The sequence below is a fragment of the Astatotilapia calliptera genome, chromosome 3 (genome assembly GCF_964374335.1).
Source record: "Astatotilapia calliptera chromosome 3, fAstCal68.1, whole genome shotgun sequence".
NCBI lineage: Eukaryota > Metazoa > Chordata > Actinopteri > Cichliformes > Cichlidae > Astatotilapia > Astatotilapia calliptera.
Genome location: NC_137424.1, coordinates 51,200,639 through 51,228,195, shown reverse-complemented (window position 1 = coordinate 51,228,195; position 27,557 = coordinate 51,200,639). Strand labels below are relative to the sequence as shown.

Genomic DNA, 27,557 nt, shown 5'->3' with positions numbered 1-27,557 from the left:
GTTTGACTCCACTTACTTTCCTTTATGTGTAGAGTATTATTTGAGTGCAATAAAAGAGTTATTTCAGCAAAGATTTTAAACCGTGCATTTATAAACCACAAACATCTTTCAGACACAGGGTTCGCTCAGACTTCAAGTGTCGAAAGAAGACGAGAGCGGCAGAGAATCAAAGACACACTTTTTTCTGTTATTGGTTAATATAATTAAAGACGTTTTGGTGTGGCATAATAAAGCTGTTGAACAAGACCACATTCTTGTCTTAATAGCAGAAGTCACAGTGAATAATTAAGCTTCAAAGAGTAATTTAATACTACATTGCATGGTGCATGAAGGTTAAACCTTTGAAGCCTGCAGCTCGTCTATCCACACCCTAAACACTGATGTCAAAGCAGCTGTTCTGCATCAGCAGCCAAAAGCTAAATATTTGCTGTGACATCACCGCTTTGAGACGGGGGCAGATTTAGAGATATAACATAACAATGCTTTCACAAAGAGAGACCAACGGAGCTTTGTTTCCTAAGGAAACTGAGCTACGATTGCAAATAATACACTGGAGCGTAACGTGTCTACAGGCACAAACTTTCATATTTGTCATCTGAAACAGTTCTGAAATTATTATTAGTATTATTATTATTATTATTGTTATATAACTATTGAGTAAAAAAAGAATTAAAGAGGCGAGAAATTACTTCTTTTTAAACTTTTTTAAATTTTACTTACTTAGTTTTTTTTTATTTCTTTTTTACCAAAACAGGTTCAATGTTCGTCTTAAACTGTACACATTTCATATGGTTAGGTGTGGTTTCACTTTGATGTCATGTGTGCACACTAAACCTTATTTGAAATATCTAAGGTTGGTGTAGTGGTAGTAGTTTACTTACACCCACCCAAAAAGAACAGTTCAAAGAAATCATTAAAACCCTCAAATTATCTCAACATTCATGTCCATGAGGCGTGTGTGGAAAATTCTCACCACAACTTCCTCTTTTTCTTGTTTTCACCACGTATCCAGTATCCATATGCTTCCACCTACTTGACAGTGATGGGTTCCCAGATGGGCGTTCATCTGACCTCAGCATGCTGTAAGCTCAGCAGGTAGCCTACTATTGCCAATTGGGTGAATCAAATAAAGTGAATGAACAACATCCTTTTCTTAACGCCTCACATGCTGTTGATGCTTTATGTGGCATAACCATTCCATTCTCTCCCTCATCCTTTGAGAAATTCTTGTCTATTTTCTAACACATTGAACTGTTTTTCACATTAGGCTCTGCCTGCTCCTTTAACTGGGTGTTCCTGGCACCCATTTATATGCTATAACCTCTAAAACCTGGCTAAACTTTGTGTAAGCGCTGATATCTGCAGGTGAACATGCTGGCAAAAGATAAGATTTTTAGTTAGAGGAGTACTGGCCAGTGCTTGGCTTATGGTTGTGTGTTGATATACTCCGTGTGGAAAGCAAAAATATGAAACTTTTTTTTTAAGTGCAAGAACACTGGCCATTGTCCAATCAGGATTCAGTTCTTTATTGGCTTTTTAAAATTTATGTGCAAAACCTTAAATAACGTCCAGCAGAGGAAGTCTTAAACTGGGATCCCCTCACCACACTGGAATCCCTGATATATTAGCTGTTGACCTCAGACATGTAATCAGCATACTAACTGATCGGTTCCCATTTTCCTGGATTACTGTAGGTCTCAATGTCTTAAACATGAAGAAAATGCTGGAACATTAAACTAAACCTTGGTTAGAATTTATCCAGACCAAGACAACTTTTTTTCATGTCAGACGACCTTTTGGCTATTTGTCCCAAACTGTGCTCCAGGGAAGGTTTCAGCATCTGTCATTTTGGTCTGGAGAAAATCTATGTTTCTTGATACTCAAGCCTAGTTATATTTTGTGAACTTTGGTAACCATCAGATATTTGGTAACATTTCATTAAAGCGAAGCTGTTCAACGGTCACAAAGGTGGATCTGAGGAACATAAGTAAATGGGATTTCTAATGTAGTCTCCTCTTTTTGTTAACTTTTCACACATTGCTTGCATACAATGGCCAAGATGCAAAGCTAATAACAGAAGAATCTGAAGGTCATTAAATGTCTCTATGGGCGCTTTCCATCATCCCAGTTGTAAAGTTAGGGGTTTCAGATTTTCACTTTTTCTGAGACTCCCTCCATGTTGGCCAAAGATAAAGCAGCAGGTTTAGATAATAAGGTTAATGCTCCTTTATGTGGACTTTGAGATGACAGAAAGGAAATGTAAAAACGTCTTCCTTTCCATGACAATAAGCAGCCCTGTCTCCTGATAACACCACATGAAAGCTCATGTTAAATAGAAGCTGAGGTCATATGAGGATAGCTATGATAATGTTTCGCTACAGGTCAGAAAAGTCTTAGTAAATCTGCAGCTCTACAGCTGGGTGTGGATTGACTCACTCGCCCTAAATTGAAAGGTAAATCCTTTTCCTTTGCTCTGAACAGTCAAGACGAGTTGGTTTTGACCCTTTGACCTATAGCAGAGCGAGCAACAAAAATTCCCCCTCAAACAAAATGAACTTCTCCTCAATCCCTGTATTCATCTTTCCAGTTTCATTCACTCAGTTTTCAGAAGTTAGCAAAATAAGACAAGAAGCCAGTCTGCAAGTCAATGAAGATAAAGATAGAGTGGCGCTGAGACCATGCAGAGGTCTAATATAGTTTCCTGCTGTGTTTTGAGTTCAAACCAACCCAGTCCCTGAGCGTCATCAATCACTGCAAACTCTGAGCTGTGAACTGATGCGCGGATATCGGCAAGGTTGTTTTATGCCATGAACCATCTGGTCTCTTATTTAGATGCATACACCGGTAAGCACAGTGCAATAAAAGTGTTAGACAGATATACTAGAGTCAACTAAATAATTTTATCTAGAGTGAAGTTTAACTTGGTCCCCTTTCCTCGCCTCCACACAATGTGTATGTTATTAAAACCGTGCTGTGAGACGTTTTATTGATTCTGGGTCAGCTTCTCTCTCTCCTCTTTCATCTGCAGAGCCCCTACGTGTTTCCTGTTTGCATCTACATCTCTTCTCCCTCTCTTCTCTCTTTACTTTTTACTGCAGCTGAAGTACACATGAGGCTTCAACTGTATGAAATAGGAAAATCCATCTTCAAAAGTATTTTTGTGCAAATGTTTTTTTTCCTCCTACGGTACATTGAAAAAATAAAATCAAGCAGACCTGACACATTTAAATGTGGTATTAATAACAGAAAGAAACATGTTTGTTGCTACACATGAAGATGTCTCATTTAGCAGTTATCACTATTTGTTTTCATGGAATCCAACTGCTTCAGTTTTCGCTGTTTCAACGTAATTACGAAATAATTTTATTTTTTACAATCTACACTCATGGATGAATACACAACACATGTTTATCTGCAGTTGGAGATAGATAGACAGTTTTAAAATTAGCTTCATGTACAATAACTCTTCTCCATAACGATAAGAAGTAATCAGTGTGATTTTTTAAAATAATTGTGATATACGCTACTGCCAAAAAGTAAACGGTATACAGACTGGTACTTATATAGAACCTTTCTACGCTACCTGAGCACTCAAAGTACTTTCTACAACATGACACATTCGCCCAAGCACTTCATCTACACTTACGCGCTTTTTTAACAACTTGGGGTATGCAGACTAGCATAGCCAAAGATTTAACCACCGACCTTCCAATTAGTAGATTGGAAGATTGTTCTCTATGGCTACACCTGTCCTTCATAAAGTATATAATACTGCAACGTGTACTCACGGTCTAAGTGTTGATATACATTATACAAAGCTATGGCGGTGTCACTGTTTGCAAGCAACACAACCAGTGCGGCAACCGCAATGGACCCATGAGATTGTAATCAATGAAATGTCTTTTTGAAGAGTTGTGGTAGACAAGTGATTACAGCAACCAGTAAAGTAAATATCCTTCACATTTAGTGCATATGATGAGCCGTGCTCAAATTTACTTATGTTTCTCTTATGTTTCGTTGGTAGAGTTACATTTTTTATGGTGTTGTCTGAAATTAGTTTGCTTTTTAGTTTCCATTTATTCCATGTTCATCGCTTCCACTTCCATTCCAATTTGAAAGTGCCAAGAAGAGTGTTGACTAAGATGGATTAGGAACACCGCAGGCAGGTTTTAAGTGTCTGCAAGTTGAAATGAACCAAGAGAAGAGGTCTAAATGGTCATGAGATTTAATGGCAGTCAGAAGCGAAAAATGTCTGATCTCATGGTGTGCTTTTTATTTCTTTTCTCTCCTGCCTGTTTTCCGTTCTTCTTCAGCCTCTCATCTATATTTTTCCCCTTCTCCATTTGTTTCTGCCTGGTTGGGTTTGTTGATGGCTTCTCGTTTTTCTTACCGGTTTCTATTTGTTACATCATCACCGCATCACTCATGCACAGTTTGTAGGAATGTGCATTTGGTCCATGCGCTCCATGGATGAGGAATCTCCATGTGGAGCCAACGCATTTTATAAGATAAACGACAAGCCAGATCTGCTTTAATGCTACTTTTTTTTTTTATCGTCGCCTCTTTATTAGTTTTACATTCTTTCCTCTCAAGCTCATTCTTAATACTTTGTCCTTCTCACACTCTCTACTCATCAGTCTGTTTTTTCTTTTCTAACCAAAACGTCACGGCCAAGCCCAAGCCTATCCAACACACATAGTTCATCAGTGAATCCCATCCAAGCATCTGTTTTGGACTTGTTGGATTGTCGGTTTCGTGCCAAATCTAAGAGGCACAGAGCCATTGCGTGTGCTTGAGAGAGAGTTTGTGAAGAAAGAAGTGAATTCTCAAAATTATTAGTGAAAGGTTAGATAGCTTTTTTGCTTTCATGTGGATAACTAGAGATCTTTTTTTTTTTTTTACCTTGGACTTGTCAAATATCTCTTTAATAATCTTTATCCAAGATTAACCATGTCCTCTTGCCATGTGCGTTTGTTTGTTAAATTATGCACTTAAATGGACATCACCCACTAACGCATTTTCACGCAAGCACAGTAATAAAAGTCAACAAAATGTCAACATGTCGCAAAAGAGTGCAGCACCAAATGGTTTTAAGTGGCTGCAGTGAGGATCCGCGATAAGCTCCTCGCTTCCAGCACCTGTTAGCTGCAAACAGCTGGTGTGCCTTACAGACACCAACAACATGCCTTATAAGTGGCTGTGGTCAGACGTGACCTATTTTTGTCATATAGAATTGTGCTTGTTGTTTGGCAGTGACTTTTTGCTTTATTCCACTTACACAAAGACCTGCTGTGGTCATCAGTTGAAGGAGGAGAAGGAGGAATAAACGTCTCAATGTTAGTCAGTTCAGTGAAGCAGACTGTGTGAATCGCAAAGGCTTAGCAAATCACTAGTTTAGCATGGGAAACTGACTCTGAGACTAACGGAAGAGCTCTCAGCCTCTTAATGTACTGACAGTCAGGTGATAAGTGGGTATATTTTGCCCTGTGCTACACAGATCACGACGTTCCCATCAGAGCTCTTGGCTTAACCCTGCTGTCATCTTAAACTGTCTGGCATGATGGGGTGGACGCTTGTTTTTCTGAGTCAACTGTGTTGTGATTCCTGTGAAAGCTACTGATTAGCTTTAGTTTGTCTCAAGGACACAGTCTGATTGTTATATGACATTCTCGCTGTTGTAAAGCTGTCATAATTGAGAATGTATAACTGCTTTCCAGCTTCTCCATTCATCTGTTAAAAAAATGGCAACAAAACTTTGGAGTTTCATCTCTGGTTCTCCGGTCACTTCACTGGAACATTTTATAAGAAAAGGGATGGCGCCTCCTTGGTCTGCCAGCTTGATTTAACCACCATCTTGGCTTTTTCGCGTACCAGTTCCACTCTTTAAAAAGTCAATCTAGTGACGCGAGCTGAAGAAGAACAGAACGTGTTGAGTTTCAAAACCAGCTCGAAGGAATCAGTAAAAGTGGACAGGCTTCCAATGGCTTACAAATGAACCGAAGGAAAATTCCGGGGGGGTTTCAATTAGCACGATAGTACGTGTGTCTGCATGTGTGAGCATTTGTAGGGAAGTAATGAGATGTAAACATGTTTAAGTGTTTGTCACCAGCGATTGCCCGCCTGCATTTTCTCTGTTATCCACTTATGCATTGGAGAAAAACTAGACATTCCTGTTCCCGTCCACTGAGGACCACAGGGGCATGGAGCAGCACTCTCTGATTGTTTCATACAAGTAGAGCAGAGAGAGAGGAGGGGGTGAAGAGGTTAAAAAAAAAAAAGGTAGAATGTAAGCCAGACACAAAAAGAGATTTTGAGTGGGGGCAACAGGAACTAAGGGGGCTGAAGATATACTGCTGTGAGCGTCCAGACATTCAGACTGAGGGGAAAAGTCCTGTTGGCAATGTCTGCAAGAGGAGGACTTATATCAGTGGAGTGGGTTAGTGGGTTTATGAATGACTGTGTGTGTGTGTGTGTGTGTGTGTGTGTGTGTGTGTGTGTGTGTGTGTGTGTGTGTGTGTGTGTGTGAGAGCAGTGGTGGGATTCTCGAAGGGCTCTCTGGAGTCACTGGTATGTTGAAGCTGATTCAACATATGCACTGAGACGAGTGTGACGTTAATGTGTGTCAGCTGCAATTTGTTTACCTACAGCAGGGATGTTGTGTGGGTAATTGTATTGCGGGCTTACATTGGTGGTCTACATTGCTTATGTGGTGGCCAAGTTTGGACCTCTGAGCCCCAAGGAAACCACATGCCAGTCGACCACATCGTCTGGCATGTGGGAAAACTACTGGACAAATACTGTGCAGCCCCCCCCCCCCCTCTTGTGTCAAAAAAACAGATCATATTCATTGGGGTATAAACATATGACATTCCGGTGTGTCCTGGGGCATCCAATGCCAGAAGGTTAACAGCAGCTACTTTGGGCCCTGTGGTTTGAGGGTTTCGATCTTTGGCTTGTTTTGGCACAACTCAGGATGGGGTCTGGGTAGTTTGTAGCAGGGTCAGTGCATCAGATCGCAGCAGGATGCATTGTACTGTGGCTTGAGACCAGTGCCATCGGGGAGTTCACTTGAAATGTCACAGTGTACTAGGTCTCCACCAATATTTAGGTGGGTGGTGTATGTCAAAGTAACATCTACATAGCTGTCAGTATGCAAGGTTTCCCATCTGGTCAATGTTTTTCATTTCACCCTTCAGTAGTTTTAATGCTTTAGTGTAGAAAAAAAAGCATGATTCATGACACGTGTGAGGTTTTTCACAAACTAGCACATGTGAATGCAGCAGTATTTTCTGGCATGTCACGTTAGTCTGTCGTTAGGTCGTTGTTAGGCAAAACAATGACGTCATATCATATTAAGCATAATTCAATATTTTGTAAATAGAATTCATATGTTGTGAATATAAATGACAAGTTACTGCCATGAAACGAAATGATACTAAGCTTTTCCATGGTCTTTTAGGTGCATAAGCAAAGAAATTGTTAACTTTAGCCTGTTGGTTGCTAGGAAACATGATGCTGTCTTAATATCTGATAAAGATAAGAACTGTTAAGGTTCAAAATTGAGGAAGGAGAGTACAAACCACCCTTGGTCCAGAAGGTCTTGGTCAAACAATGATTTTAATGACTACACACGTGTGGGAAGAACACTCTGTATGCCGACAGCAAGTGATCTCCGACTTAATCAAAGCATGAACAGATATTTTATAGCATCAGGGTTTGATTTACTGACGCCCCTTCATGCGTCACAGATACATTTTATACATAGATCAGATCAACACCACAATGACTTTTAACCCAGAAGATCATCTTCTATTTTCATGGCTGGTACTTTCCGTTCTTGTCTTAAAGTGAATTGTTCCTCTTTCTTACCGAGACATGACTAATCTCTCCTCTAAATAAATCTAACTCATGTGTGTGTGTATGTTGACCTCACATGCTCTTTGTGTCACCTCTTCACCTACTAACTGTCTGTGTCTCGTCCTCAAATGCTCTTTCTCAATTCACCTGTTGCACTTCTGACCTTTCACCAGACCAGAAGCTCACTGAGACTATATGTATGTCTTCTACTAAATAAATGTTTTAACCAAGAACCTCTACTAAAACCTTAATATAAAATGACCTGATATATAAGTGTTTTGTAAGCATGTACTGCAATTCCTTCTATGGCTCCAAGTCACTTGCACAATAGATTGTCCGGACATCGCGCCGAACAAAGCTTCCAACCCCCAATTAATTGACCGAGCTCCAACTCTTTAATAAGCACAGATATGCATTGTGTATAAAATAGTTATAACTGCATCTGAAATACAAAATTAACATCATCATAAACATCTTAAGGCCTTCTTAAAGCTATCTGTTACATTGTTAAAGCCTCGTCTTAGCCTGCTGCTCAAAATAACTTCCTGCTTCTGCAAACTCTCTGCAAGCCTGTTTCCTGTCAGCCTGTGACTTTTAGCCTTTCTGAAAGACACACACTGTTCAGCCCCTGAATGCAATATCCATGCTGCAGATTATATTTATTATTTAACAATAGCAGTAAAATAATTTCCCTGCTCCACAGAACCCTTAGGGGCCTAAAATGAACTTGTGTGCCAGCTTTGGTTGCTCAACTCTTGATCATGTAGGAGAAGCTTGCAGGCAAACAAACTGAGAGTTTTTTTCATCGTTAAAATATAAAACTACAATTGTATAATCACTTCTAATAAGTCAATGTCAAGGAAGACCACATTTTAAAATCTGAATATGGTTGAAAGAGATGAAGACTTCCCACAAAGTTTTATCAGTTCTATAAACAAACCCTCTAGTGCCTGAGCTGTGGGTCCAGGAAAAGAAAAAAAACAACACACCTTTCTTCAATCTGCAAACAAAAGAACATCATTTTACAACTTCGAAATGATGACCAGAGAATGCAAGCTTTGCACAAAATCCATCAGGCATTGCACAAAATCCACAATTTTTTCAGTAACACAAGAATTTGTAACAACCCTGCATGAAGAATCTTGCCTGCAAGTCACTGCCCACATTTGTTTGACTGGCCCAAGTGCTTTAAGAGAGCAGTTTTACAGATTACAATGATAAAGGCCAAACAGGTTTAAACCAAACATTTGGCAGGCAAACACATGCAAAAAAAAAACACATTTGCAAATCAAGCTTTTCAAATCAAGCTTGTGTTGACAAGTACAGAATTGCGTAAGATAGAGGTTACATATGGTAACGTCTAGCAAAACAGCGGTGTTAGATTATAAATGGATTAAGGCTCCAGTGGCACACCTGATGCAGTCAATTATTGACTGGTGTTGTGATGACTGCATGACTCTATAAACACCTGACAGTCTGTTGGGTCAAAGGTTCATCTCTACTAATACTATCAATAAACTTGCCACAGAATCAAAGAAAATAAGCCAAACTATAAAAAAAACATGCAGGGATTCTGACTGTTGAGCACAAACTTAGAAAAATTAGGTGTTTTACTTACAGCGCTCTCATTTCTAGTACTAATAATGATTCCCTTTCACTTAATCCATCATAAACATCTGGGTTTCCAAGACATTTATATGACTGATATGGTATTCTTTCTTTATTTTTTTGTTGAAAGGGTACACTTGACCACAAAGCCAAGACCATGAAGTAAAATTGAAAGAATGGCAAAACATCCTGCCATTTTCAGTAATAGAGAGTACAATGAACAACCAATGAGTTCCAATTAAACCATGAAAAAAGTTTAGAGTCGGAAAGCTTTCACAAGAGCCACACATACGATTGGTTTATTTAAATAATCTGTTCTGGATACAGCTATTAGGCCATTGAAACTTGTCACTCAGTAAAAGCCATTTAGCCATTTACTACACATACTGTATATTAGTGGACTGCTGTCAGATGCTGTGGGACATTGTGTATATTTCAGACAAAAACCTTGGATGGTATCTTTAGAAACTGTCCATTCCTCTTAATTCAACTCACATGTCCTATACACATATATAGTTATCTGATGATTGAGTGATTCTCCCTTGGAGCTGAAGTTTTTTTTCTATTATAATGACAAATACACCCAATTACTTCCAGCCAGAGTTCCAGTTCTGCATCAGTCACTGCAGATGTTTCTAAATTCACTGTAACTGTGCAGATTCCTTCATGCTGAAACCAGGCTCCATCTGGTCTTTAACCCAGGGTCAGCGGAGTTGTCTGGGCTCACATCATTAGTGGCAACATTAAAAACTTTTAGTTGAGGGCTTTAAAAATTCAAATCTGGATTTCATCAGTTAACTTAATGGGATATAAAGATAATCATTCAGAAAAGTACTGGATGAGTATTAGCTGGTAAAGATGCATTTAATGTACCATCCAGTCTACAAAAAGTATATTTGCAATATTTTTTCTTGAATGAGCAATACTACATTCTAACTTTTGTTCGTTGTTGGGTTTTTTTATACAAAGTACCAGACATACACAATAGCCATTGACTAAATTAGCATTCTTGAAATCAATTTTATAACATGTTAAGTGTATCTCAAACCTTCTACTTCTGTACTTGCCCTTCTTAAGCACATGAGTGCATATTCAAAAAGATATCTAGTCTTATATTAAGCACATTAAGAGTGTGCACGTCATGTTGGTGATGTCATCACAATGATGTTTGCTAGTTAGCTAAGTTAATGCTAACTGGCTAGCATTCAAGAGTATATATATTTTTTAAATATGAACTTTTAACATATTGTGGCATTACTTGGGTTCATGCAGTTTTCATTGCAGTCTTTACCGTCTGTACTCTGTACCACAATAACAGCTGTTGACAACAGAAAGGTTTCTGCAACAGTTTGTTTATTGCTTCTGGTCTTAGCTAGTGTTTGCTAACACCAGTGACTGGAACTTTATTTGAAGTGGATCTAACACTGTCAGACTTGGGCAATTAGCCAATTAACTCTCATTTGATATTAGAATTTAATCAAACTCTTTATTAAAGAAAAACTCAGATGATGTACATACAAAGGCACAAATCTTACGTGGTCAGATATGGTTTGAAAAAGCTATTTGTGATAGCTTCCAGTAGTTTTTGTTATATATATATTTAGGTGTTTGAAGTGACAATCAGATTTCCAGTTTCTTTCAGAATTCTTGGGAATCTGGAATTTTCTATTAGAAGTTTATTGGGTTGCAGAGGGTTAATGTAAAAGAACTAGTGTTGTGTTTGTTCAGGTGTTTGACAAATTGCAATTGTGAGATACACGCAGTAGTTAGGTTGAGTCACTGTCAAACATTGCACTTATCATTCAATCTTTTTTGATTTAAGACAACACTACTCTGCCAAAATACATGCTACATAGCTAAGTATTGCACAGTGCACTTTTTGGATTTGTATTAATGGAAGAATGCAAACTGAGGCAGTTTTACGTCAGTGTGTGTGAAGCTATTATTTCAAGATAATATCGGCACTGGAAAACTAATAGACCTACAATGTTGAAGGCTGTATTAAAACTAAAAACAATGCCCTAATACGAGAGGCAATTAAATCTTTTAAATCAATTTATTAAACATGTTTTGCATAATAATATTGTTACTCATTTGGTTGATGCATGGTAAATGTAATGTTCCTTTCCTTCCATCTCTTACCTTGGAGATGTAAGCTTTGATGCCTTCGGCCAGTTTGATGCAGGGTTCGCCAAAGAGCTGGGCTAGCTGATCTGGGATGTCCTGGTCCTTATCCAGAGCATTTAGTAAACTCAGGCATTTTAACTCCTCTGTCACTCCCTGGCTACGCACCTATAGGACAAACATGAGACAAAAACAGAGAAAGTTAAACGACTGTTAAATGACAGTAATTCTTGATGCAAATTGATCCTCATGAGATGCGGAACCCAAAGATCCAGCGTATCATATAATATTTGTCAGTAGCTAGAAGACAATCGTTATCACAACTGTTTCCACAATAACTATCCCAAAATCAAGTCTTATTAATCATTTCTGATCGCTTACATGGGTCCATAAACATCCTTAAATTGATTTATTCTTTCCCTTTACTCTTGATATTTATGCACGTCAGTTAGTCATACTCTTGTGTATCATCACTCTGTCAGCATTTTCAGAGCATCAGCTCATGTGCTGTCAGTTTCCTTGAGCACGTGTTTCTAATTTCTGCTATTTTTTTCTGCAACATTATCTTGAGGCACCAAACCTTTCTGCAGGTTTTCAAGGATGGAAATAACTGATATAAGCAGGTTTAAGTAAATAAAAGTCAATCAGAAGCAATAACAACTAGGATAAAATAATAATTTGAGGATTATTTTAGAATTTGTGCATTTTTTTAAGTGTTTGGGGGGGAAATGGCATTCGTCTCGGATTGATTTGTAGGCTGAGACCAAATGTAACGAGAATATTTTGGCACAGGTGCACCACTGAAATGCAGGTACTTATGCAACAACACTTAGTAAAGGGTTTTTCCTAGTGTGAACATTTCTTACCATGTGTGCAGACATACACACATATGGAGTCTAATAAGAGACAATTGAATCAACAATTCCTCAGTGGGCAGAGGGGAAATTGTTTGTTTTGCTACGCCTCCTGTTTGGCAGCGACTTCCATCCCAAATAAGAAATGTTTTCATGTAATTTTAGGCAGCATGGGTCAAATAAAACATCTTTGGGAACCAGATTGTCTACGGTGCTCTAGCTTTGGAGTTATGCACACAGATGTGTAAGTGTGTGTATCCGTGTGTGGATATCTTTCAGGGAGGTTGTCGGCATCACGATCTGAAAGCCCTGTTAATGACTCTGTAACAAGCACTGATGAGGAGAGAGATTACAGTCCTGCCCTCCTTCAACCCTCCTCTGTATTTTTATTAATTTCTTTCTGCTTGACCTCCATTTTCTAATGAAACCCCTTTTCTTCCTCTGTGTTCTTTTCCATCCCCTGCCTTTTCTTTTCCCACACCAGCTCATGCTGATGCAAACGTCTGTCTCCCTTTCCTGCGACTGTGTGGGCAATTTAATTCAAACCAAGTGAGAAGGACAGAACCCTTACGGGAAAGACCACCGGGGCCACATCTCAACATTGCTGCCCAGCCCTGACAAAAGATGACTCACGTCTCTAATGACTTCACTTCTATTCAAGGACAAATCCCAATGAGTCTAATTAGACACACATGTCAGCGGTTCCAGTTGGTACACATTCCAGTTACAAGTCTATGTCTAGTTTGAGGTCAACTTTGAGAGGCTCTTATTATCCATTACAGTCAAATTTACAAAATGTGCAAAGCTGACAAAAAGGTTTTCTTGACCTATCTGACCTTTGCATGACCCAAAAACCTGTGTTTCATATAAGACGGTGTCAGTAGCAACACAAGCATGAACCCGACAGCTTTTTGGGAGAAGGACAAGAAGACAAAATATCTAATGGAAAGTTGAGTCTTCACTGGATACATTACTGTTAGGGAGAGCATTTGCAACTTGACTGTTTCTCCTGTAAAAAACAAGTCGACATCTGAAGTTATCACATAGATCTACAAGGTTTTTATTTAAGTTGTAGCTCTACAGAACAAACTCTTTCAAAGTAGCCACATTTTGTCTAATTCAGCATTTTAAGATTATCTGTACAGCTTTTTATTTACATATTATACTATATGAAACTGAGCAGCCTCAAGTAGGTGCTTGTGGCTCGCAGGAATTAATTTTATATGCTGGCCCTGTTATTTGAGAGCTGTACTAGTATATATATGAGGCAGAAAATAAGGAAATGCATAAAAGGTCTTCTTAAAATAGCTACCAAAAAAGTCCCACGTATTCCTTGTTTAAACCTGCAGAGGGTAAAAATGTGCAAATCCTTTAACTTAATGGCATTTAATGGTATTCTCTGCATGCGATGAGGTTAAACTTAATCGCACACAAAATTACATACCGCTGAGTTAATTAGAGTACACGCTCATTTTAAGCGTTTTGTGAAACTTTAAGGGTCATTTGTGACTGTTGGCGTCACTCTTGAAGACTTGGCTCAAAAACGTCTTTCTTTGAGAAGTGACTTAAACTCACTCATCTATCTACTCTCTATTGTTTTTCACCATTGCGATGAGAGAAAAGGAAGCACAGCAGGTCATTTTAGATCATCCGAATACAAGCAGGATACATCCCAACAAAAACTGCTGACAGTGGAGTATGGGCAGAGACACCCCGTGCATTGTGAGGAGTGATGACAGCAGAAGTGATAGGGAGTTTCACACATGCATGAGTGGATCTGAGCTCACTCAGCACACGAAACAGAATGAAAGTGAGTTGCCTTTCTTTCTGGCGCCTTTGCCAAAACACACTCCCTGCTTTGGTGGATCTGGTTGAAGGATTTAATTGCTATTAAGGAGTTCCTTTGTATATAAAAATAAAAGATTTTACAGACCATGCTTTGCAAGTGTGTTTGCACACAAGCATGTGTGTCCATTAAGTTTTGACAGGGCCGGTAGGGAGTGTTTGATCTATTATGGGAAACAGTCTTGTCCATGTTAGTGAAGAGATAAAGCCCATGCACATCAGTGCACAGAGCTAAAAACAGGATTAGAAGTAATCTTTCTGCTCCATTAGTGGATGGAAACGAGGCCAGAGGCCAAACTGAGCTTCCACAGAAACATTATCACAAAGTTAATGCACTTATTTGTTTCTGAATTTAAACTAATAGTAAGTTAAGTGTGAAAAAAAAACATCCTACGTCCTCTCAGTGGAGAAATGATGACATCATCACTAATTAGGACTAAACCTTTGAATATTTAAAAAGAAACAAATTGTAATTTGCAGTAAACTAACTGAATGTGAAATAACCCAAAGGTATTTAAATTGCACTTACAACTTACCATCAATTTACCACTGTATGTACCTCCAATTATGATTGCATATGCTTTTCTTAATTTGTGATCATTTTCTTCTGATTCTGTGTCAATTGGCATTGGGTAATTGACCCAGAATTGGGAAACTGGAAAAAGATGGATTGATGGATGGTTTTCGGTTGTACACATACAATGAAATTGCAGGACAATATGAACCATCCACTGAAGGTTTGACTACCTCAGCTGGAATTCTGTTATGTATAAATAATAAATACCTCTCCACAGACAAATCTCTGCAGTCAGAAAAAAAAGAAAATTGTTAACAAAATTTTAGCCACTTAGATCTAAGGGACCTTACAGAAGTCATGGAAATGCAAGCTATGATACTTTGTTTAGGGTACTTTAATTTCCCCAGTGTACAGGAAAAAACAACCTGTCCGACCTGACTGATACCGACACGTTCAGTAGGTGATGCAGATGTGTGGAATAAAACCTTTGAAACATTGGCTAATGTTGGCTGTCTCTACAAAATTGTTCAGACACATTAGTGAAGACCAACCTGACCAATAGTGGATTGACCAGCTAGCAAACCAACATTGCTGATTTTTGCCCAATGCTGTGCAATCTGACTAAAAGATCATTGTTTGAACAAACAACCCAATGACTTCCAGTCCCAACTGAGAGATGGGTTGGAGGAACAAATTTTGTCACATTTATTTAGAGTCTTCGTGCTGTAGCTCTCATGATTACAATGCAAAAGCTGGCTGGTGTCTGGCTTCAGCTGGGAGCCAGTACCACCACAGAGCCAAGCACAGCCTTTCTTGCTTTCCATGTTTGGTTCCCCTGGAGGATCTTTCCATAAATACTTAATCTAATTGTCTGATCTGTCCGTGTAAACCAAATTCTTCCGATCTGTTGGTTGGCAGTTTGTCTTTCATTTACTCATTTTGAAACCATAATATTAAAACGAACTCTTCATTTAAGCGATTGCATCGGTCATTTCCAGAACTCAAAATCCTTTTAAAGCTGTTGGAAAAGCAAAGAAAATGTGAGTGTGTTTTTTTTCCTGTAGGCCAGTGTGGACATGCAGGCCTCTAGAGATGGAGGAATCAGCCCCTACATCATTACCATGCCCTGAGAACATCCATCTGGAACGGCTCCACAGGTTTTTAAGCATGAGCATTATGAAGAGGTCCCTCCCCTCATCCATCCTGACTTCTCCACTGACAGCAGTTTGTCAGCCAGTTCCTGAATCCTCTTTGCCAAAACCCCTAAATTGCAAAACTGCCTTTATTAGCTATCATTTCAGGAATAAGTTACACCCCTGTGATTTGACAAGAACAAATCAATAAGCTGGTGAGAGGACAGAATTACTTCTTTACAATTTGCAGAAATGTCTTCTGACAAAGACTTAATTACTTTTAATTCTTAAACAATGGTCTAAAGAGGGTTTCTAATCTTATTGATAGCATGTAATCTGCTTTGCAGTTTTGCTGTTATTATTTTATGAACGCACACTTTAATTTTCTCTGAAGCCATATGATATATTTTACACAAACAGTCTTAAATTCTGGTCTTGCTGCACTTATCCCCTGAGCAAAGTATTTTCTCAGTGTATTGACATCAATCATTTATCCTTCCCTTGGCTCCTAAGCAATGAGTCCATCGGGCCCCCTCCGCAGCCCAATCCAAACCAACAAAAGCTAAAAGCATTTGCAACATGCAAAAATCTTTTGTAACTCTCAACTGTGTTGTTAAACTTGCTCAAATATAACTGTATAATGTTGGCTAGCTTGTCAAGAGAAAAGAAAAATAGATATGAGAGTCTGTAGATGTTGTTTTCCTTGGAAAGACCCCTGACAGTTGTTGCATCGCGACATATCCATTTGAAAACTGCGATGAAGATTAATTTTAATATATTTGGATCATAAAAAATATATTTTGTTAATCCAGGTTACATGGTGATGTAATGCACCCTCAGGCAGCCTTGCTAAGAGGACTAAGAGATGAAACATCTGGCTAAACTCTTTGGCAGAAGTTTGTAGAAAAACAGAAAAATGGGTTCATTATCATTGTCTTTCCAAAACGTACTTGCAGTGCGTTGGACCCTGTGCTTCTATTGTGATTACAGTTTGGCAGCTAAAGTTAGAAAACAATTACTCTGACGACTAAAACAAACCAGCTTTAACTGTTGTTATCAGACACAACATGAACTGTGGTTTCCAGTGTCACACACTTAGTACATCAAAACCATATCAAAACTGACTTTGAAGATTTTAATGGAGCAATTAAAAAATCATTTTCCTGTGCGCAAATGGTCAGATGGAGTCTTTTTTTCTGAGTGTGTGTGTGTGTTGTAACTGCTGCTTGTTTTTGTGATAAAATGGCAAGGCTGGTGATTTTTTTGAATTGTTAGGTAGTTTAGTCGAGGACATTGGGCAAAAAATAATCTACCATCAATTAAGTTGAATATACTGGAATTTTCAGTACTCTGCAAAACTTCTGAGCCACCCATCATTTCTTCATATGTCGCTTCCACAGTTTTAAAGAGAGCAATAATTCTCCAGCTCCATTTTCAGTCATTTTAATTTAGGTACAACCATGAGTGTATACAGCCATCTGTAAAACATGGTGGTGGCCGTGTCATGGTTTGAGGCTACATGTGGTGTTAGAGACCTTGTCTAAATTTATGGAACTGTGAATGCCAAAAAGTACCATCAGATTTTAATCCAACTTGCAATACCATCTGGAAGCTTTGGATTGGCAGCAGCCTAATTTTTCAGCACGACAGCGATCCCAAACACACTCCTACACAAACCGACGTGGATAGAAAAACACACAATGAAACACTATCAGTCATGAATTAGCCTCCCCAGAGCCCAGACCTCAACATTATTAAACCAGTGTGGGATCATCTAAAGGCAGACAACATCCAAAGAACAACTCTGAATGTCTTTTAGAAAGCCTGGAGAACTATTCCTGAAGACTACTTAAAGAAATTACAAGATATGTTGACTAAGAGAGTTCAGGCTGTGTTAAATAATAAAGGTAGTCATGCCAAATACTGACTTTGAAGGTTGTTGGAATTATACAAGCTCTGTTTGTGTCCTATATACTGTATTACCAAGTAATAAATCACTGCATGTATTTCCCATTTTCCAACCAAAATATAAAGAAGTGAGGGGTGGCTCAAGACTTTGGGACAGTTCTATGTATGTATGATCAGTTTAGAATTATGAGTCAAGCGAAGATTAATTGTCCTTGTGAGTCAAACACAAAGACACAGAAACACAGACTTTTTGCTCTGCTAAATATTGCACCACCAGATAATGCTCGTTCTGGTCCTGTTGACAAATTTTTGAAATGCACGACTTGTCGTACATAGACACCACTTCAGGACCCTTTAAAACCCTCCATTCTGTCCCTCAGGCCTGTGGTTGTAGTATAGAGAATATATTGGAGTATATTTTAAACCTCAGTAGATGCCCTGGGATGAGTGCACAATCCAAAATTAAAATTAGATGGCATAGTAATCATTGCTCGCATCTCATATCTAAGACTGGTAACTCAGTAGAAATGTATACTGTACTGACAACTGTATTGACATGGTGCAACTACACTTTTCCCTTTAAAATGTAATAAAGCACAAGGTATGTAACGACTCTGTAGCTTGACTAATATCTCTGCACACCAACATCCAAATCATATTTTTTTCTTGCCAGTTTTGTGGTACAGCAGCAGACTGCTTAAAAACAAAGACAGGAAAAAAGAAAACATTTCTCAGCCTGTCAAAAAGTTATTTTACTGCTGAACCTGAACTTGAATAATTGATGGCGAACTACTGTTCTCCAGACACAAGAGCTAAACTGGGATACACTCCCCATTGGTCTGCCTTTGGAACTGATCCTCGCTGCAACGAGTGGAAAATCACACACACAAACACATGCATTTATGAGTGATCTATGCGCTTTTTAAGCGTGCTTAGCCAAAAGACATGTGGTCTCTCATGGCTGTCCATACTCAATTAGATGCCTGGGCTTCAGAGAGAGGCTGACAGAGCTCCTGTGATCCTGATGCCGGCTCTCTCAGGAAGTAGCAAACAATGCTTCACTGTTTCCTCCCCTGTGTGAGAGTTTTTGTGTGTGTGCATGTACATCTGTGTGTGTGTGCATATGTGCAGTTGAGTGAATGTGTGTCTATGTGCATGACCGTTTGTGTGTATGCTTGGCCCTCGGTGGGACACCAAAGCCTGAAAAGAATATCTCAGAGGGCCACTTGGAAACCAAGCTACAATTTTGTGTTTCACTGTGTATGTGTGTGTCTGGGAGTTCTTTGGCAGTCCACAACTCTCATTTTAGGGGATTAGGAAGAGGAGAAGGCAACCACGTAACTCAAATCCAGCAGGCCAGAGGTCTCGATCCAAGAGTGTGTGTGTCTGTGTGTGTGCATTGCAAGATGAACGTAGAGGAAGACAGAGAGCAGGGTGAAATAACCGCTGAGGCCTCACTCACAGTGGCACTGCACATAAATCACTTCATCCAAAAACAGCGGCAGGGAGACACACGAGTGCGGGAGTCAAATAAAACATACTGAGTGTGCAACACGGTGGAACGAGCTTCATCATGTTTAGTTACACCCCAGCCCGTGGCTGTGGGAGGGAAGAGTCTAGTTTTTAGGGAGCAATCTACATGGTATCACTACAAATTACCATCAAATCGATCCGTGTCTTTAGGCAGAAGGAGAATCAGTAGCAACAGTACACAAGAAAGTAGTAACTTGGAGAAAAAAAAGCCTTTCACTGGTTCATTAAACTGTATGTCAAATTTGAAGACCATTCGTGAATGCCTCTGAAGGAAATGCTCTGAAGCAGAAGTGAACCAAGGCTCCTACAGTAACCTTCGGGGTATGGTTGCTTGCCTCAACAGGTGAGGTATAGAGGCAGAGCCCGTCCTGCTCATCCAGTATTAGCAATCTGCTGATGTATCGATATAGATACATAAAAACATTAAAAAGTAAAGAAAATATGGAAAATGCCCTTTAGCCATTTTATGGGTGCTGATGTTACACAGTTTGTCCACTGTTGGCAACACGTGTTACAACATGTAACACGACCATGCTTTTAAAAAATAAACTTGGTTTAGTCTTACAAGTCATGGCCATTATAAATGCCAAGACTGATATATTGGTGAATAGCTAGTTTCAGCTGATATATCGGTGGGGCTCTAATTGACAATGCTTCCATCAATCATTTTCTTGCCACTCACAAAAATGCCTAAACAATCATTTCACATTAGATAAAAGAAAATATTCTTTTTTTTAATCATATAAGATGCCAGAGGGAAAGTTTTGAGTGAAACTGTGCATTCGGTTATTATTTAACTGACGCACGTTCAAAATGTTTGAACAGTAAATTTATCAACTTTAAAAATCTCTTTTATGTCACTTCACAGTGTAGCCTGTATCCTGTTTTGGCAGTATTAAGATACACTATGATTTCGTCTTGCTGAATAGCTAACTATACAAAAAGCCGTTTCCACAGCTAGGATGAACCTCAAGAAAGAAAGAGCTTATCACAGCTGTGAAATCTGTTTCTACCTCATCCAAACTGTTTCTAGCAACTGCAACCACAGCTGTTTGGTAAACTGGAAGTAATGGCTATGTCACTTTCCACTGTTTGGTTTATGCAAAGGAAAATGAAATAAGCCGCCTCCTTGAATACAAACAGCTAAACAAGAACACCATACCACACTGAAACAATAAAGTTCAATGAAACAGCAGGTCAGTCACGCACACGAAAATCAATAACATGAGAAACTAAGGGATATCTGTAAATGCTGCAAAAAACAGGCAACATGTTTTAGCTTTAATAGCTTTTACATACTTCAGACCTATGATTAGCACGTATGTTTCTGGAGGTTGTGACACCTTCAGAAAAGTACACGTTTAACTAATTTAGAGAAAGTCTATACAGTCATAAACACTGGAGTATTGTAGGCGTTGTGGTGATTTATTACTTCGGCACTTAAAAGCAACACCCAGCTCACTGTAAAGATGAGCCTTTGGCAAGAGAGTCTGACTCTTCATCCACTACTCACTTTCCTTTGTTAAGTAAAAGGCCCAGAGCAATCATTAAAAGCTGCAGTGAATGTAGTCATGTGTTTGCATCGGTGTACAAGCTTCTGGTTATTTGTGCATGGGTGGGAAAGAGCAGTTTTATATTTAACAGATAGGTTTGAGACGGTTTTCAGTCTAAAGGCATGCGTGTCTGCAGGTTTATTAGCACACTGTGTGCAAGCTTCACTATCTGCTGTATCTGGCAGGCAGCCAGGGTGGTGCTGACACTGATTTATTCGACAGCATTGTCCGTTACACGTTTAATGGCCGGCCATTTTTTCAGCAATCCATCACGTTAAACACCAGGATCTTTTTGCTAAGGAGCTCTTGATTGCCAATAAGGCACAAATGGTATTTACGAGGGAAAATAAAAATATAGGCTGCTTTCATTGTAAATAGTGAAGTAAACTGCGAGTTTCTACCTCACTCCAATGTGCGGGCCAAGTTTTTGTCTGGAGAGAAAAGGCCGACACTCCCCCACATGAGGCCTGCCAGATTGCAGCACAAAATACAAAACAGCTTCCAGGGGAGTATTTTGAAAACTCGAGCCAAAGACACAATCATTAGAGCACCGGGGAGCAGAAACCACCATTTTTAACATGGGTTCATGCAACCACATGAGTCCCAGCCGGGCCTCACATGCCAACATCAGTTTGCTTCAGGAGAGTAACCAACCCGGGAAAGTCTTGGAGAAATGCCGACATTTTTAAAGAAGATAAACTGAAAAAAGTGTGCATCAACATGCAACTACATTTGCAATCATCATTTAAAATTCTGACTATTGGTGGCATAAGATTTATTTCCAACCAATCCAAATTACAACAACATCTTAAACACTCTAAAACATTATAGAAAGAAACCCAACGACACAGCAATCCACTATGAGTAACGGTTTGGCAACGATCGATGGAGTAAACAGGAAAAAGAAAAACCTCAGGCTGAACTAACTTCAGGGAAGGCAGCTATCTTCTTTCGTCCTTCAGGTCCCACTGTGACCAAAAGAACTTGATTCACTGTTTATCAGAAAACATGAGGAAGTGCCAGTTCTGGCATGGAAGTGATTAAAAACCACGAAAACCAATCCTCGACTTGTAAACTCTACATCCTCTTCCCCATCTCGGTGACTCGCTTGTTTTGCAGTGACATGCCAGTCATTATTTGGGAGTCAGTGTTTGGTCTTTGCAAATTTCCCCCAGACAGCAGCAGCAGGTGCCGTAAAATGTAAAGATGAGCGGACTCTGTCAAGGTCGAGACCATATTTTTCAAAACAATTTTTTTGATGACATGAATAAACAGAAGAAGAGTTCAAATGACAAGATCGCCACTCATGCCCTGTGATAAGGAAATATTGCCATTTCACACCGCATTTTCGGTGCCATTTAGCTGACCCCGTCGCCCTAGTGCAGCACTGAAAGCGCTTTCATTATGAGCCGCAAATACTATGTAAAAGCCATTATCGGTTTAACGGATCACACGGCTTTGCCTAAATTTCTTCTGCATTAAATTTCAATCACGCTGTTGCCATAATCTTCCCCAATTTAGAACAACCTTTGCTTCACCGTGACGTCTCTCTGACTCTGATCTTTCTGAAGTTCGATTTCTGCTTATTTGCCTTTAATGAGTGTGTATTTAGCCGCTAGCTCCTACACAAAAAGCTCCACTGATTGCAGCCAAAAGGGCAATTTTATAAATTAATCAGGGAGGTCCTGAAAAATCTTGATTTTTAATCACAATCAAAGAACAAGTCAGGCTCTGTGAGAATAATAGTGAGCCTTCAAAGACAAGTTAAGAGTACACAGATCCATGTGACATGAGTATAACAGAGTCCTGGATGGTTTTGTCTAAAAAAAAATGTCACAAAAAGCTATGAAAAGTTATTGAATCTTGTGGCAGAGTTACTATGTGAACTGAAATATCATGATTGCTGTTGGGTATTGGGTAAAAATGCCAAAAAACAAATTGTCGAATCGTCAAATATTCAGGCACAGTGCTACTTATTCAGAAAGGAACTTCGGACAATGTCACTCAGGTTACATCAGTGTCCGAAATCTGCTCCAGATGTGTTCTCACTACTGGAAACACTTGTTTGTCTGCTCTGTCACTGAATTCACACAGTGACCTTTTCTTTTCTTACGTGGGACTTCACACAGATTTTGTACTAGGAAGCTGGTTGGTTAAAGACTGTGTTATGTCCAGTTAAACTGGTTCTCACATACATCAAGTAATGTCAAGAACATTTCAGGGCTACATTGCATGTGTATAATTGCTTCAGAAGATGTTACTACAGGTGGTGCAGTGCTTTGCAATGCACAGCACAGTCATTGCCTCACAGCAAGACTATTCTGGGTTCACGGGTGGCTGTGTTTTGCCAGTGCACCCTGTAGCCGTGCAGTTTCTCCAGGTTCCCTTTGAATTTGACCATGAGAAGCATGTGGTTTTCTCTCTGTCTATATGTACCCCGCTGGCGCCCAGGACAGACTCCAGCTGCCCACAGTTTCTCCAGAATAAAAGCAGGTATAGCGCGGATGGATATATCGCTACATTCAAACAATGAGTGTTTTATTGCAGAGTTTCCTGGTGAGAAAAGATACTCAGCCGCAGCCAGATCCACTCAGGAACTAGATCATTTCCTCCAAATCAAGACAAATTGAAGGTAACCATGTGCGAACATGATTTTAACAAAAGACAGCACACATGTTCAGAGAAACTTCACCTAATCTGATTCGATAAATATTCAAGAGATGAATTGCACCAATAAAAGCCCATAAATACACAATTGAACAAGCTCGTCTCCCACTGTTAAGTCAAAGGTTTCTCTTTGAGCTTTAAATCACAAAGAGTCTGGATTTTATACATGCTTGGAAGATGTCAATAAGGCTATAGCTGCTTCTTTCTTAATTCTATCCAGAAGACGGGCTGCTTCTGCTTGCAGGCATTAATGACATCAGGCGCAGGCAGTTACTTCCTTCTGCTCTTATTGGTTTCCCGTATGTGCGTTTGGATGACTTATCTGTTCTGTTTATCTAGCAAGTATGTTTTTTGAGGCCTTTGACATATTTATTGATCATTAGTTTACCTGCCGGCTACAATACAAATGTATGCATGCATCTCTGTGCATTCGGGCGTATGCATTCATGCACGCCTTTCCCTGCCAATATGCGTGACAGTGTACGCAACCCCCATCGAGAACGCAGAACGCCACTCCCAGCTTTAGCGTGTGGAACTATGACCTTTCTTTGTCAGCTTTGCTGTTTTGGAGTACCTCCAGTTTAAATAAAGTTTAAAGACATACAAAAGCAGGGCGGACCTGCATGCTGTTCTTCTGGCTGTGTCCCCTTTTTCTTTTTTAACTTCCTTGTTAGTAAAACAATTGAGAATATTGCTGTTTAACTAAAAAAAGAAAGAAAGAGCTGTTAAGATTAGTTGTGATAAGGACACAGGGCCTATTGTAATGCAAGGCTATGGTTATGCGAGCTGCGTTATCTAAGTTGGTTTTGCTGCTTGATTTGGTTACAAGGGTTAAGTTTCTGTTTCTTCATCATCTTTCCGAGAAGAAAGAAAGGGAAAAAGACATTGTGACAAAAGCGAAGCCGAGGAAGAGAAGAGATCAGGACTTTCTGGTTCAGGCACCTGTGCACAAATGACAACAGAAACACTTACAGTAAATGTGTTAATTATGCCTGATATGAAAGTCGAGTCGAGTCTCAGCGAAAGCAAAAAAATGTTTATTCTGATCAGCATGGAGATTCTCGCAAAGGATTTGGTGCATTTCAGCACACGCTAGAAAATGGTGTATACAAGACAAGTTAGCACCTGTGCTATTTAAACCTAATTTAAACCGGATACTTCACAATTTAAGTCCTGTCAGTAAATTACAGAAATAAAAATACTTTTAAAATCCATTTAATAGCGCATAAAGCACTTAATGCTCCGGCCCCTTGGCATATGTCCATCTAACTCACTATTTAAAATCCAGGTCATCGAGTGGATTATTTTATTTTTCCTGTGGAACAACTTTCCTGCTGACTATAATCTAGTGTTTCAAAAGCAACATTAAAAATCTCAGTTTCTGCTTAACTGTTGGTTCGAATGTTTGAAGATATTTTTGTTTGTTGGTTGGTTTTTGTTGTCTTTGAACGTAATGAGCTTTGTGTTAGAAGAACTACTACAAAGATGATTTTCATTCTACTTTTTTAAAAGATTCATTTATATTGATCTGTTTAGACTCATGACACAGTCTGTGTAGATATTTGAACACACAAGCCCCGATGTGGGAAAGCACCAGCTGACATGTGTGTACTGGTTGTGGGGACAACCAGTTTCAATCAGACAAACAGCTGGATATCATTAGCAGCCCACATGTATACTTTTACCTGAAGTAACCCTAAACTGTTTAGCTGTAGTTCTTCCAAAGAACCACTTAACATTTCTGTTGTATGCAGTAAAACCCAAATTATAGATTAGATGTTATACTACTGTACCGTCCCATCATGAATCATACTTGGGAAAAATCAAAGTGAACAGAATGCTAAAACTGTGCGCAATACGACCAGTTAAAAGCAGCTGTTAGACCAAATAATACACAGCAAGTGTGGGGAAAATGTCACTATGGGAACCAGAGTGGGTCAGAATGCTGCTGTGGGGTCCTGTAGATGCTTCTGGGTGGGCAAGTCCACCATGTGTGGGCAAGGGTGTTAAGTTAAATGTGTTTTTGTGTAGAGGTGCTGAGCAAGTAAGATTCAAGAGGAGTCTATGCAAGTGTTACTATAATGGTACAAATTGTAGCTGATGTGTTTTCTCTACTGATGTCCAGGCGGCTCCACAAGAAGGAAAAAGCATGGAAAGTCTGAGTTATCTTAGGGTTTTGTGTTAGAAGTGCATTTTCCTTTCATATAGTAAACTTAGTAAGTAAGTAAACTTTATTTATTAAGCGCTTTTCACAGACAGACAATCACAAAGCGCTGTACACAAATATTAAAATATTAAAATAAACAATAAAATCAATAGACATTATAAACAATGTAAAAGATCAAATGTAAATGATGTAAAAAATATAAAATATGTAGATCAACAAAAGGCTTGTTTGAACAGAAGAGTTTTTAACTGTTTTTTAAAAGAATCCACAGAGTCAAGCAAACATAAATGTAGTGGTAAACTGTTCCACAGCCTTGGTGCAACAGACTGAAAGGCTCTGTCCCCTTTTGTCTTCAATCGTGTACGGGGAACAACTAAGAGACTCTGAGTCTGTGAGCGGAGATGACGAGCAGCAGTGTATTTTATAAGAAGCTTGGATAAGTAATCTGGAGCCTGGCCATTTAGTGCTCTGTATGTTAAAACAAGAATTTTAAAGCGAATTCTAAACTCTATTGGGAGCCAATGTAAAGAATATAAGATGGGAGTGATGTGAACACGCTATAGCCCTAATTCTCAAAATTAATTAAATAATAGTAGAGAGAAAAAGTGGCACTAAATTTGTTTCCATGACTATTTTAATTAAAATTATTTAGGATTAGACAACTTTTACCAACCCTCCGAAAAACATTATTAGCCCTTGAAGAACAAATGAGGAACACATTAGCAACAGCAAGTCTTTCGGTAGTTACTATTTACAGAAAAACAATTGAAATTCTAATATTAATGAATCATTAATTAGTCATTAAGGAAGTGTACATATCCAACATATGTACCAAATAAGCAGGAGTAAAATCATTTAAGGCTTTAAATGTTGTCCACGGAGAGAAAGTAGGGCTACTAACACAGAAGTAATGTGACCTCTCTTTCAGAGCAAATTGTATTACAAACTTTAGTAAATTCATTTACACTTTCTTACTTAGGTGTTGCTGATTGGTCCTAATCTAAACCTTTAGTTTCACTAAAGGGGTAACTATTCTTGTAATATACAATAACCCCAAGAAGCCCTTCTTGCTATGTTTTTAGTTTGTATTTGTGTTAGCAGTTGTTCTTTAGTTACTTAGTACTTAATGAATACTTCCTCATCAGTAAGTTAGTTTTTGTGTCCCTTCTTTGAATGACTTTGAAAACATCTCAACTGAATTCCTGGTGGTAAAAATGCATTGCCACCATTTCTGTGTTTTTGTTTTCATGCATAGATGACTGCCTGCCTACGAAGCTACTGTTCAGACATGAGTAGCTGTTAGTGTTACCAGCCGCCACAATAAACACACAGTTGACCTCACAGACCGCTCTGGCTACACTGTCGTATACAAAACTCTACTACTTGGATGGTGCAGTTTGTTTGTGTGTCCTTATAGTACCTATGTTGTGGAGACATAAACGTGTTTCCGATACCACACTGTGGACACTTTTGGGGACAGAAAGCAAATTGGCACACATTGCAGTTATTTAAATCTTGACAGAAGAATTCCCAAAGTAAATTCTCCCCTGCAGAGAACAGTTTAAACATTTGCTAGATGTAACATTATAGCACTGGATAACTGAGTAAATCCTGTCTGCTTTATTTCCCTGCTTGCTAGGTCAAAGGCTATCAGGAGCTGTCGCTAAAACCATGACTGACCTTAGGCTTCAGATCCTTGAAATATACTCAGATTTCTTACTTGAGAGCTTTCATGATTTCACTACAAGTGCAGTACATTTGCACTTTGCTTACAAGAGCACAGCTCCGACA

At 39.0% G+C, this 27,557-nt stretch overlaps 1 protein-coding gene across 1 annotated transcript in view; it reads right to left on the bottom strand.

Moving 5' to 3' along the window:
* tnfsf10l (TNF superfamily member 10, like) overlaps positions 1-27,557 on the bottom strand; it is a 67,901-nt gene that overhangs the window by 26,649 nt on the left and 13,695 nt on the right. The window contains exon 2 of the mRNA XM_026162602.2: positions 11,608-11,757. Coding sequence (XP_026018387.1) covers positions 11,608-11,757 — 150 coding nt within the window. The remainder of the gene's footprint in view (positions 1-11,607; positions 11,758-27,557) is intronic.